The sequence below is a fragment of the Alternaria ventricosa genome, assembly GCF_023758065.1.
Source record: "Alternaria ventricosa strain BMP 2768 chromosome Unknown scaffold_9, whole genome shotgun sequence".
Classification (NCBI taxonomy): domain Eukaryota; kingdom Fungi; phylum Ascomycota; class Dothideomycetes; order Pleosporales; family Pleosporaceae; genus Alternaria; species Alternaria ventricosa.
In genome coordinates this window covers 299,611-312,049 of record NW_026055689.1, presented here as the reverse complement: position 1 = coordinate 312,049, position 12,439 = coordinate 299,611, and the positions used below count along the sequence as shown (strand labels likewise).

The 12,439-nt window shown below is 52.0% G+C and overlaps 3 protein-coding genes across 3 annotated transcripts; 2 read left to right on the top strand and 1 right to left on the bottom strand.

The window, feature by feature from the left end:
- Positions 1-183: 183 nt before the first annotated feature.
- On the top strand, positions 184-1,273 carry J4E93_005773 (uncharacterized protein; the record flags this gene model as incomplete). Its single annotated transcript, XM_049343692.1, has 3 exons — positions 184-250; positions 613-679; positions 790-1,273. 3 exons carry the CDS (start codon positions 184-186, stop codon positions 1,271-1,273), a joined length of 618 nt encoding a protein of 205 aa, XP_049198925.1.
- A 2,694-nt stretch (positions 1,274-3,967) lies between these two features.
- J4E93_005772 (uncharacterized protein) lies at positions 3,968-5,823 on the top strand (the record flags this gene model as incomplete). The annotated part of the gene is made up of 6 exons (XM_049343691.1): positions 3,968-4,240; positions 4,291-4,327; positions 4,380-4,471; positions 4,521-4,605; positions 4,661-5,332; positions 5,399-5,823. The coding sequence occupies 6 exons, from the start codon at positions 3,968-3,970 to the stop codon at positions 5,821-5,823; spliced, it is 1,584 nt and encodes a 527-aa protein (XP_049198924.1).
- A 1,517-nt stretch (positions 5,824-7,340) lies between these two features.
- On the bottom strand, positions 7,341-9,062 carry J4E93_005771 (uncharacterized protein; the record flags this gene model as incomplete). Its single annotated transcript, XM_049343690.1, has 1 exon — positions 7,341-9,062. The coding sequence occupies one exon, from the start codon at positions 9,060-9,062 to the stop codon at positions 7,341-7,343; it is 1,722 nt and encodes a 573-aa protein (XP_049198923.1).
- Positions 9,063-12,439: the final 3,377 nt, after the last annotated feature.

Here is a 12,439-nt window from a genome sequence, read left to right as displayed (position 1 = left end):
AGGAAACATTCGGAACGTGCTTCCGAGCCCCTCCTCTCTTGCTCCACATACGTCACCCTAGCCTAAAGTGAGGAGCATGCTCAACATCGACCCTCTCTCAGCCATTGCTTCAAACAATTCCCCCACACGTACCTTGTAGTACCACCACAATTTTCATCAAGGAAGTGCGGTTTAATATCCACGATGCCGAAAGCTCTCATCTTGGTCGCGGATGGATCCGAGGAGATCGAATTCGTGACGCCTTACGACGGTACGTTCAATAAGATCTCATCTCATCACACCCCCCAGCTATTGAAAGGCACGTGCCGTTCAACTGGATTACCGTCGAACTGTTCGAGCTACAAGCTCAAACTTTTCAACAACCGCGCCCGTTTCCTGGTTTTTGCACCGATGCTTAGCAGCTGAGCATGAACTATACCCATGCGCGAGTCCGAAAAAGTCGTTTCCAATCTGAGGATCGCACAAAGAGATTACGCAAGAGGATGTTGTGGATGGCTTGGAAGCACTTGAGGCATACTGCTTTAGGACGATTAGTGGGCTACTTTCACGGTCGTGAAGGAGAGATCTATTCAATCTGCTGATGGAGATGCCGACGCTAACATGCCATCGCAGTTCTAACCCGCGCGGGCTTCGAGGTGAAATCCGCTGGTGTAGAGCTCAAGAATGAAGGCTATGCACAGTAAGCTTTACCCATCTTGTTCTCCACCATCTCCCATCCCAATTGTTATGTTGCACTGTTCTGTCCCCCACAAATCCGCGCGTAGCAAAGCAACTCACTCAGGATTTTAGCATGTCCCGCAATATCCGTATCGTACCAGACTACCGAAGAGTCACCGATCTGCTAAATCAGACGGCACATAAGGCGTATGAACATTACGATATCCTAATCCTCCCTGGCGGCGCACCCGGCGCTAAAACCTTCTGCCAAAACTATCACGTCCTCAAACTCATTTGGGACTTCCGTCGCCACGGGAAATGGGTTGCTGCCATTTGCGCAGCAACGACGGCGGTTGTTACTTCGGAGAATGCTGCTATGGAAAAGACAGTGGATGAGGGGAAGAGGAAAGTCACGAGCCACCCTAGTGTGAGGGAGGAGGTCGAGAAGGCGGGGTGGGAGTACAGCGAGGAGAGGGTAGTGGTTGATGGCATGGTTATCACGAGTCGAGGGCCGGGGACTGCGATGCTTTTTGCGCTTACGATCGTGGAGGTGATGTGTGGGAAGGACAAGAGGGAGGAGGTGGAGGGGCCGATGGTTTGTGCTGAGACGCTGTAGAGGGATAAAGAGATGATTTCGAAGGAAAGGAGGTAGACTCAATCGTTCGGGGTATGACACGGAGCGGCGATGAGATGATATACGAGTGAAGAGTACAAGACAAGAGCTGGAGCGGTTGCATGTCGTAGCTGTTGCCATACATGTCTTTCTTGCTTACATCGCGTTCTGAAAATAGAAAAATTACATCAGGATCTCTATTTCGCACCACAATACTCGCCCAGCCTGTGTAGCTGTTGATCGTTTGTCTCACTAACAGAAGTCTGTACGCCGCATATGTTGAAAAAGCTTAGTAGTTCGCATCTCGCAGGGGAGGTGCTTTGCGTCGGTGTCATTCGTGCTTCGTCCTCGCACCTTCTAATGTACAAAACGCATCTCCACTCTCTTCGGATCGACATAATATGTCTAGGGTTAGTTTAGATCAGCGGCAGCATAACACGTTTCGTTCTACTCCGCTGAGCTATATCTTTCGTATCGGCTATTCCTCGTGATCTCATCTCTATTCGCAAACCTTCTTCTATGCCTAAGTGCTCTTCTCTCTGACTTCGGTTGCCGGGAGTGTAGGTCCATGATTTTGAATATAGTCATCGTGATCAGATCCACGTTTGTCTCTACACTTTACCGGACTTCTCGTTCTTCATCTGTGAAGCTTCTTTTGCAACCTTTTGGTCTCATTCTGTCGCTATGATGGTTTGATAGTAACACTAGGAAACTATCTATTCGCATAGAATGGAATATCAAAATTGCCAACTACACTTCATGATATGATCGTTTTGAAACCGGAAGATACTGGAAATTCACAGCTCCATACGCCGTTTCACCATCAGGTACAGGTAAGTCGTGAGACTCTTGGCACATGAAGTTTGATGCTGCGCAAGTGATTTCGGTGATGCCCAGTTAAGATCAAACCCATCGCAATCATGCCGTATGCCAAAGTGCAATCTCAATAACCAGCCCGAGCCAAGACCAGGCCCTAGTTTGAGGTTAAGGCGCACTCTATCGTTGATGATGCCAAGAGCGCCACGGATTATTATTGCACCAGATTTTATGGCCTTCACGATGCTTGCCGTACTAATCATTAATAGATAGCTTACCAAGGGCGGGTTATTTTTGCGCAGATGTGAAAATCACGTGAGTGCACCGGTGTGCTAGCACCGGGCGATCTACAGCCCGGATTGATGACGGCGAAGAGGCGGGGGAATCGGTCCGCCCAGGTCGACGGCCAACCTCAGCGACGAACGCGAACGCGAAAGTTTAGATACACATTTGCGTTGGAGAGAGAGTAGAGCTCTTCTGCGCTTTGATTGGGTATCGGAATACGCGCGATACGGTGGGCCAAAGTTTGTCGAGACGAAGATTGTCCTACAATCGCCAAGTGCCACAGTGCTGTTGAAGATGTGCAATTGAGCGTTTCCTTGTGGTATGTACTACGTGGTGAGCGTGGCTTGCTGCGCGACATATCGGTCTGGTTTAACGGCGCTTACTTCTTCGTTGCCTGGTTGGACGCGTGGACATGTCCATGTACTAGGGTAAGCGATGAGGCGTCTTTCGCATCGGTTATGTGGTTTGTCCATGGGTCCTCCATGATAAAGTGCTTACGATGCGTTTGTTGGAGGACCAAGAGGGAGGAAGGTGGTGCAGCGACATGTCGGAATATCGTGATCCGGTGTGGGCAGCCATCCCTCCTTGCTTGTGGAGTCCTTGCTGCAGGTATTGACTGTCGCAAAGTTGGGTAGCTGCACAGACAGTCGTATGTCGTATCCATCGACTTCATATTGGATGAATCAGCAAGGATCATAATGATGGAGAATGGCCAGCGAAGGATTCAGATTCGGGTACAATCCCGTGCTGGTGCAGCAGCCTCGCGTAGAGATCTCGGTTAGATGAACGGAAGACGGAAGAGGCGTCAGCCGCAGCAAGGGTCCATCAGCTCCTTCTTGCACCTGCCTCTCTTTAACGACCTGGTTACACAAACATTTTCATCGTGCACTGCATGCACCGACACCATGGGCGATTGCTCTTTGATCGCCGGAACGGGCGCGTGCGGAACGCGGTCAGGGTTGCGCTGATGCTCCTCACCGTGCTCACCAACGCCCTGCCAGGGTATAGATCCTTCCGAGCCGCACATACGCGTCAGTCTAGGCTGCTTGGTGAAGCACTTCGGGCGTACTTCCCGTACTACAAGGCTATCGATTGGATCGTCTCACACCGTCAAAGATAAAGATCGGTGGCACCATGGCGCTGAGGCATATTCAGCAACCTACACGGAGAACATATGAGGTATCCGCTAAGAACGTCCGATTTCCCCCTTGGCCCGGTGGTCTGACGTCGAACTCGAATGGAGAGCGGAGGGCTGAACTCAAGGTGTGACCCCGAAACGCAACGGTCAGGCTTGGCCTGGGGATCGTCGAGCGCTTTGCCCGTCAGACCCTAGCGGTCACTAGACGGCTCCATCGCTAACAGCGCGACCGCCGGAACCAAGGATCCGGTCTGTGTATACACCGTATCAACCGTATAGAGCGAAGCGCACCAATGATCCTGGCGTTTCTCGGCCAGGGGAAACATTCTCGGTATATGTAGAAGGACGACCACGTAGCGACTCCATCCGCCACCCGCTGTCCACCTCCCTGACACCAACACGCAGCACCCGCAGGTGACATATCGAACCTAAGGGCAACCCCACTGCTTTTTTCGAAGATGGCCGCCAAATTCGAAAACATCAACACCTCCGCGGTGCCTCCTACACAGGAATCTACGATGATGGACAGCCAAACCATGGCGCAGTTAACGCACACGCTGCAGACTGTGGCCATAGCAACCCTCTTCTTCGCAGTCTGCGCATATGTTCCCAAGCTCAAACGAAGGGCCCAGCTGGGAAGCCTGCCGGTTCTCGGCGGAGAGAGCGGAGAGAAACACCGACAGGCATACCTCACTTCTGCTAAGAAGATGTATGAAGATGGTTACGCCAAAGTAAGCTACTCGTGAGTGTTTTGAGATGCTATTGCTTACAACGCCGCCAGTTCAAAGACTCGGTTTACCGAATTGTAGGAGAGCAGGGTACGTCAGCTCGTCCCGAGAAAAAGAAAGCGCATCGCTCATACCTCTTTAGGCGAAGACAACATCGTCATACCCTCAAGTCTGCTCCCAGAGCTGCGAAAACTCCCAGATGATGTTCTCAGCTTCCCTGCCGCCGTCAAAAACGTATGTAGACATGAGCAATTGACATCGAAACAAAGCTAAACGCCTACAGCTCATGGAAGTCAAATACACCAGGCTGCAGGTTGAGGGGCAGACCGGTATTCACTCGGTCAAGCAGGACCTTACGCCAGCACTCCGTATGTGAAAAAGACCAACGCTGCTCACGAGCTAGTGAAGCTGATATAATGGTAGCTCGATTAAACCCAACAATCGCCTCGGAAGTCGACATGGCTTTACGAGAGGCTATGCCACCATGCGAAGAATGGACTGACGTTTATATTTTCAAAGAGCTTGTCGATGTCATTGCTAAAGTCTCCGGTCGCATTTTCGTCGGACCAGAACTATGTCGCAACCCAGAATACATCAAGCTCGGCACGAACTATACAATGGATCTCGTAGCAGGAGTCTCAGCTTGCAAAAAGGTCCGCCCATGGCTGAAGCCGTTCCTGTGTCCCCGCCTCCCAGAGATCGTTAAGCTTCGCAAGATCGAGCAACAATTGAGCGAATTTCTGCACCCGATCGTTGAGGAGAGGATGACCGCCAAGTCGAAAGACCCGAATTGGCAAGAGCCAGACGACATGCTGCAGTGGATGATTGCGAGGGGCCATGGTAAAGACTCGATCGACGATATCACCAGGCTCCAACTCGGTCTCATCTTCGCCGCCATCCACACCACAAGCATGACCGTCACCAGCATCATGCACACACTCGCCGTAACACCAGAGTACATCGGTCCCCTCCGTGAGGAGATCCGCAATGTTATGGCCAACAACGATGGAATCATTACTTCGCGCGCTCTGCAACAGATGGAGAAAGTCGATAGCTACATGAAGGAAGTCATTCGTTTCTACCCAACAGGCTACAGTAAGTTATACCCTGTCGATTTGTATCCCTCTTGAAGAATATCGCAACTAACCCTACCCCCTCCAGCTGCCTTCAACCGCCGTGTCCTCAAGGGTATCACTCTCAGCAATGGTCAATACATCCCGCCCGGCGTCACCATCGAAGTTCCGTCCGCAGCCGTCTACCTTGACGAGAAGAACTACCCCTCTGCCGACGAATTCGACGGTTTACGCGCCTACAAGGCACGCCAGAGCGGCAAAGCAGCTGATATCGCACGGAACCAGTTCGTCACCACCAACGAGACCAACCTCAACTTCGGCTACGGAGCCCACGCTTGCCCTGGTCGCTTCTTTGCTGCCAATGAGATTAAGATGATTTTGGTTAGGCTGATTCTGGAGTATGATGTCAAGATGCCGAACGACGAAACGGAAAGGTATCCAATGGTTGATGTGGGCACGCAGAGTATGCCTGATCCGACGAAGGCGTTGAAGTTCAAGAAGGTGCAAATTTGAGTGCGCGGGATGTAGTTGGTATGGATGGGAAGCTGGTCTAGAGACGGTGTTCTCCTCGGCTTGTGTATCAACTTTCGCGACGCTTCGTCGTTTCTGTCTAAGTAGCTCCGCTGCTATTTCCCGCTGCGTAGCTTTCTCTCTTTTGCGACTTTTTCTTTTCCAATAGCTCGATATCATTCCTCTGGCCAAGAAGCGCCATGCTTTCGTTCCACAACACATGTGTCCGCTTCCTCAAATCCACCCAACTACGCAGTGTCTCCACATACTTTGACGATACCCTCTGCTACCACATGACCTCTTCCATCCCCGATAAGATGGTCATGAATAGCATTCTGACCCTTCGCAGTGATCTCGTCTAACAAAAGGAACATATTAGCTTCACCACTCCCAAGTACCCAAACATCACCCAACCCCATGTCGGAAGAAGAACAAACAAAAACATACCATATCCACTTCTTCCTCCACTCAAAGTACCCCAGCCCATACAACCGGCCACTCCGATCACAAACCCCACAATGTTCACTCCAACGACCGCTAGACTGGTGACGAGAATGAGTAGAAGCGCGCCGGGGATGTTGGTAGCGGAAGAGGCGTTTTCTTTGACGATGGTTGGGAGTTCGATGGGCGTCAACATGGTGGGGAGGTGGTCTGGTGTCATGATTGGTCGTTTGATGGATTAGTGGATGATGATGGCGATGGATTCGTAGGTTGGTAGGATCGTTCGGTTCGTGGGTCTGAGAAACGAACAGCTTGAGAAGTGAAATAAACGTAGTAAAGATAATAGCGATGTGAATGATCGATCTTGTTGCGTTACCCTCAGAACGAGCGTGATGAGCGAAGGATGATTGATATTGTTGAGAACGAGCGTGATGCGATCAGCGCGACGGAGTCACGCGTAAAGAGCGTCGATAGGCATGCGGAAGAGCGTGTTTTGTAGGAGGCGCTGGTCATCGGTGTAGAGTGAGTGTGTCTGGGTTTCGTCTTACGCTATGGTGGAGACGCTGGGACTGTCTTAGATTTGTCTGAGTTAGGATGTAATTTCAACACCAGGCACGAGTTCGACGGGGAGATGGAAAGAGACGAAGGCTTTTGGTTGGGGGTTGATGGATTGTTTGAGGGCGTAATGGGGGGTGGGGACAGAGGGTGAGAGCTAATGATATTCTGGCGCAATGTAGATGTGATTAGTATTTCTGGAGACGCCCGGGTTTCTTGAGGTCTCTCCTTGCTACAGAGGCCGTGTGTAGAGCAGTGCGCGCAGTGTTTGCTAAGAAAATTTGGCCGTTACGTCTACCGAGACAAGACCGAAGAAAAGACCTTAATCACGAGGCTACAATGGATGGTAACGAGTGTGTTTAAATCAAAATGTACATTGTGGGTATATTGTAATTATCATATCTTCCGACCTAATACTGCGGCGTTCATCATACGCTCATAAGACGAGTGTTCATCGTAATGAACCTCTACAGTTTCAGATGCACGTGGCAACCTGAGACCCTCCTATCGAGACCCTTCATCTCCTACTCCTCGCGTCCGCGCCTCCTGTTGTTATCAATGAAGACCTTCTTGAACCTAAAGTGGCACAAGTCCTTAGTAACCTGCCACGAGCTCTTCGCATTCTCAGCAACAAGCTGGCGTGTAGGCTTCTGGAACAACTGGTCAATCTCCTCAAGCGTCAGATCCTTGGTCTCAGGCATGAAGAAGATCTGGTAGAACCAGCCCAGCACGGCGATACCGCCGTAGAAACCGAGCGCAAGACCAGTCTTGGTGAAGGTGTTTTGCATGCCGGTGAAGTTGTAGGTAACGATGAAGGAGGACAGGAAGAGCCATCCGGTGGAGGTGGTCATACCGTAAGAACGGAGGTAGGTGGGGTAGACCTCGGAGGGAATGACCCAGGTCAATGCGGCGTAGGAACCGAAGAACAGCTCGTAGAGGATGAGACCGGTGAAGTAGGTGCCGAGAGTGGCGCTCAGAGAATCCATGTGGTATGAAATACCGACAAGGACGAGACCGATCAGGAAACCGGGCAACATGGCAATGGCCCAGAAACGACGACCGCAGGTCTCCATGAGGAAGATGGCGGGGATGGTACCGAGGAGGAGGGAGCCGCCTCCGACAAGAGACATGTAGTTGGCGGTTACCGTGTCGAAGCCGACTTGGTGCATAAGGACGGACATGTAGTACATGATGGCGTTGATGCCTGTGAACTGACCTAGGAAGATCATGATGTTGGCGTAGATGATGGCGCGGCGAGCACGCGGCTTGGTGAAGAAGTCCATCCATGGGAAGCGGTTGGTACGTCCAGCAGCGACCTCAGCCTCTTCCATCTCAGTGCTGACCTTCATGACGAAGAACTCCTCGCGAGCCTCATGGGTAGCAGTACCGCGGATGCGCTTCCAGACCTTGAAGGCCTCCAGAGGCTTGCCCTTGTGCATAAGGTATCGAGGGGATTCGGGCATGAAGAGGATACCGATACCCATGATGGTGGAGAAGACAAGGGAGCTGCCGAGGATGTAACGCCAGTTACCCGGTACAGTGATGAACATAGCGGCGACGGCGTAGCCAAGAACTTCTCCGAGGGCAATGTTGAACTGGTAGAGGGAGACGAGGTTACCACGGAGTCTGCTCTCGACAGTCTCAGCGACGTAGACGGGTACGGTACCACCTTCGAGACCGACACCAGCACCGAGGATGACACGAGCGGCGACAATCATGCCGTAGTTCATGGATCCGGCTTCGAGCGCACCACCGATGGTGTAGAGGATACACGAGATGATGATGGCCCAGCGGCGACCAAAGTATTCGTTACATGGCGAGATGAGGAAGGCACCAGCGACGGCTCCGAGCGGCATACCAGAGTTGACGAGCGAGTTTTGCTGGGCAGTAAGGTGGAGGTCGTCGGGAAGTGTGAGGTTAGCACCAGAGATGAGCGACTGGTCCAGGCCAGATAGCAGACCACCCATGGATGCGAACGCGACAATCATCCATGTGAAATGCTTGGGGTTCTTGAACTCGATGTCGAAGAAGCCCTTCTTGTAGTTGGCCTGCTCCAGCTCCTTCTCAAGATCCTGGATCAGGTTCTCGGATTCCCATCCTCTCGCATCCTCGAGTTGTTCCGTCTTCGCTTTGGGGGCGGAATAGTCCGGTGTAGGTACGACCTGGATCTTGTCGGCTTTTTCAGTTTGCATAGTGTGCTGCGGCGACGAGGTCTCCTCAACCATTTTGGTGTCCTTCTCGTCCATGACGGGCAGTGATCAACAAGAGATCAACAGTGAGGAAGGGAGGAAGAGAAAGGGAGAAAGGCTGCAGCAAAAGGCTGGTATCTCACAACCCCCTCCTAAGCGGACGCATCTCCGCCCTTTATAAACCCCAGTGGAGACGACCCATGCCCATGGAGAAGCTCCCCATGGCGCTCTCCATCCCACCACCAACGTGACGTGACGTACGCGTGGAGTCTCCATGGCACGAACGCGGCAAAAAATTTGCCTTGCGCGGATCGCAATGCCGGGGTAGTAAGCACCAGCGCAAAGCCGGTTGTTGCAGACTTATCATGGGCTGCCCAGGAAGAGTATAGACGGGTGGAGATAAACAAGCAAAGGACCGACCGCCTTGGTGGAGCTTGGCTGCAAAGAAGCTTCTAGCGTCCCACATGCGGCTCTGCGGTTGGATCCAATATTCCTGCCGAAATACTCTCCGGACAGGTGTGGAAGGTCGCGCGTGTAGTCGTCTCGAGGAACTTTTGCATACCACAGCAAGGCTTCTTTATCGCTGGCAATGAGGGCGCCAAGTTTGACATGAAGATAAGCATCGCGGAACATGCGGCAGTGGCGCATGGCGTAACGTTCGCGACCAGTTCTCGCAGTTCCCAAACTACCAGGCATCTCGAACGGCCCAACCAATACCAAACTCTGCGCGCTACGCCAACAAACAACGCGCGCAATGACGTCGAACGCCCTCGTGATGTGTCAGGAAACGGCGCGAATAGCAATTCCCCCAAGATCAGAAAGTCCATGCGTGCATCGGAATCGGAGCATGGGGAGAGGGGCGGGTTGGTGTGAAGGCCATGCATATCCCCTCACCATCGGAGAAAACGCTTTACTTCGGCGCCCATGCCTGTTTGGGACGAGCCGGGAGGGCAGCGCAGAGGGCGCATACCTTACTAAAGTACGCCGTCCGACATGCTCCGCTCCAGCCTCGTCTTCCCCCGTTCTCCAGCCCGTGTTGTTGGGTAGGTGGGTGGAACCCGGGGTCCTCGCATGGCTCTCGCATGGCGGGTTGGGGGCTGCTTCGGGCAGAACCGGCGGCGCAGACATCACTGTTCAAGCATGCGGGAGAGACGATGCTTGGTAGGTCTTATCGCTCCGAATGTCTTGTCGCTGAAGTCGCATCCTGAACGCTACTCTTGCCCCTCAGTTCCAACACGGACTGCGATATCGATGACTGCGACCAGGCATCAGACCAGCACGGCGTTGATCTCAAAGTCGGAGGTGGCCCAAATCGCCAAATCCTCCACCAGAGCGCCAACATCGGACCATTCGACCCCTTCCGACATTCTAGAGCTCCGAATCAATAGACTACTATAAGAGCCAATCGAAGCGATTAGCTAAAACAGTCTCCATCCGACGTATCCATATCAAGCATCGTGAACTGCAGGTGCAGGCGGTGTACCTGGTCGAGAAGCTTCAGTGGAGTGTGCTTTGACTCGAGCTACCTGGAAATCCCATACCATGGCCTTGGCTACCTAAAAGAGAGCTTGCATAATACAATACACATGGTGTACATGGATCCACTCTGGGCTGGGCTCCAAGTGTGATATTTGCTTTGCTCTCTTTCTTTTCATGGTAATCTTGGTGGTTAAAATTCAACCCATCACCACTATCGCGCACTTTGACCTAGCACGGGATCAATCCGTTCGTATCATGCGACGCAGTTGTACTGAATACAAAGTGTGTGGCGTTCTATCATTACGGCGCTACAAATCGCAGCACGTTTATGCGACTGTACCAGAATATCGTCGCACAAAGAAGGACTTCGCCGCGCGATTTTCAGCCATCGCACAATAGACAGAGAGTATTGTCTTTGACGTAGCATTATTCATCAATTTTTCGTGCACTATATACACCCCGAATCCGTACGTGCCGCTGAAGAATGTCTCTGCTGCAGCGACCTCCGCCTTGATCGATCATCAACAGCTCCTTCGCCGCGTATTAGGCACCAACCAACCCTTCCCTCTTCCCTTCATACCACCAAAGTTCGGCATCATCCTCCCCTCTCTTCCCGTTCCTAATCCTCTCACTCCTCACAACTTCGACGCCCTCTCCTCCCTGCCCACCAACCCCGGATGCGCCACCCTAACCGGCCTCGTAACAGCATAAAACGCCATCCCAGCACTCTTCGTCGAAAACTGCACCTTGCTCCCGACATGGAAAAACGCAAAATCGCCCGCTACAAGATGATGCGCAATCCCCGTTGCCTCATCCAGCACATCGATCTGGCCGCTGAGTACATATTTCGTCTCTTCGAAATCATAAGAGGCGGGTTTCGAGGGCCCGGCTTCGATCTTGTAGAAGCCGGATGTTAGGTGGGCGGGTGAGGAGGGGGTTTGTGTACGGATGCTGGCGTGGGTGGGTTAGTGTTTGGGGAGAGTGAAATGGCTGGCGAGGAGGGAGGGAGGGGACTGTTTACGTGTGGAAATCGGCTACAGTCGCGTTGTCGCCTTTTGGCAGGGGGATAAATTCATGGCCTGCGCCTTTGATGACGGTAAGGGGAACGAGGTTTCCAGACACTGTTTGCACGATGCGCGTTAGTAATGTTGTGAGACCGCCACCTCGGTTCTATCGCATCCGGGAGGAGGGTTTAGCTTACTATTTGATGTGTTTTGGATAAAGCGAATTGGTTAGTGATATTAAGATGGTATTTCTTGAAGACTCAGTACTGAAAGCAGATTATAAAGAACCAAGATGATGTTGTTCGTGTGTCTTCCCCCACAATGTGTGGGATGCGATAGTTGCCCTAATCGGGTAAGCCGTGCCTGACTGCCCAGGTCAGGTAAGCCCCTCCATTGCACTTTCGACATGGTACGTAATGAGCGTAACAGTTGAACCGAGATGAATGGGGAACTACGAAGCGAATGTTGTGGCTAGCGATGCGCTATAGTATGCTAAGCAAATGTGACGATACCAATACTGCAACTCTCACGCGAAAGAGCCCATGGAACTTCACGCCATTCACCGACTCGAGACTTCGCATATTGGGTAAAGAAACTCATAGATTCTATCTACTACCGCACTAATCCTCTCACCCGGTCCGCTCAACCAGTCTCCCATCAAGACAAAGAAAGACAATCCAGGCCTGCACTCCCAGATCATCCTCTTTCCCCATCCGTTCGAACCAGCCAAGCTGAACCGGACTTCCTGCATGATCCTCATCTCATAACCTCGTGAAAAATACTCCCTTCACTCCAATTTTGACTAATACTCTTACACAGAGAGAAAACTGAAAAGAAAAAAAGATCGAGCATGACCATCAATCACTACTGACTCTTCCTCTCATCGGCCAAATGCTCATTTCCATTCCTTCGCGCCCTACGCTCATCTGAAAAGGTATAGTTATATCCCGT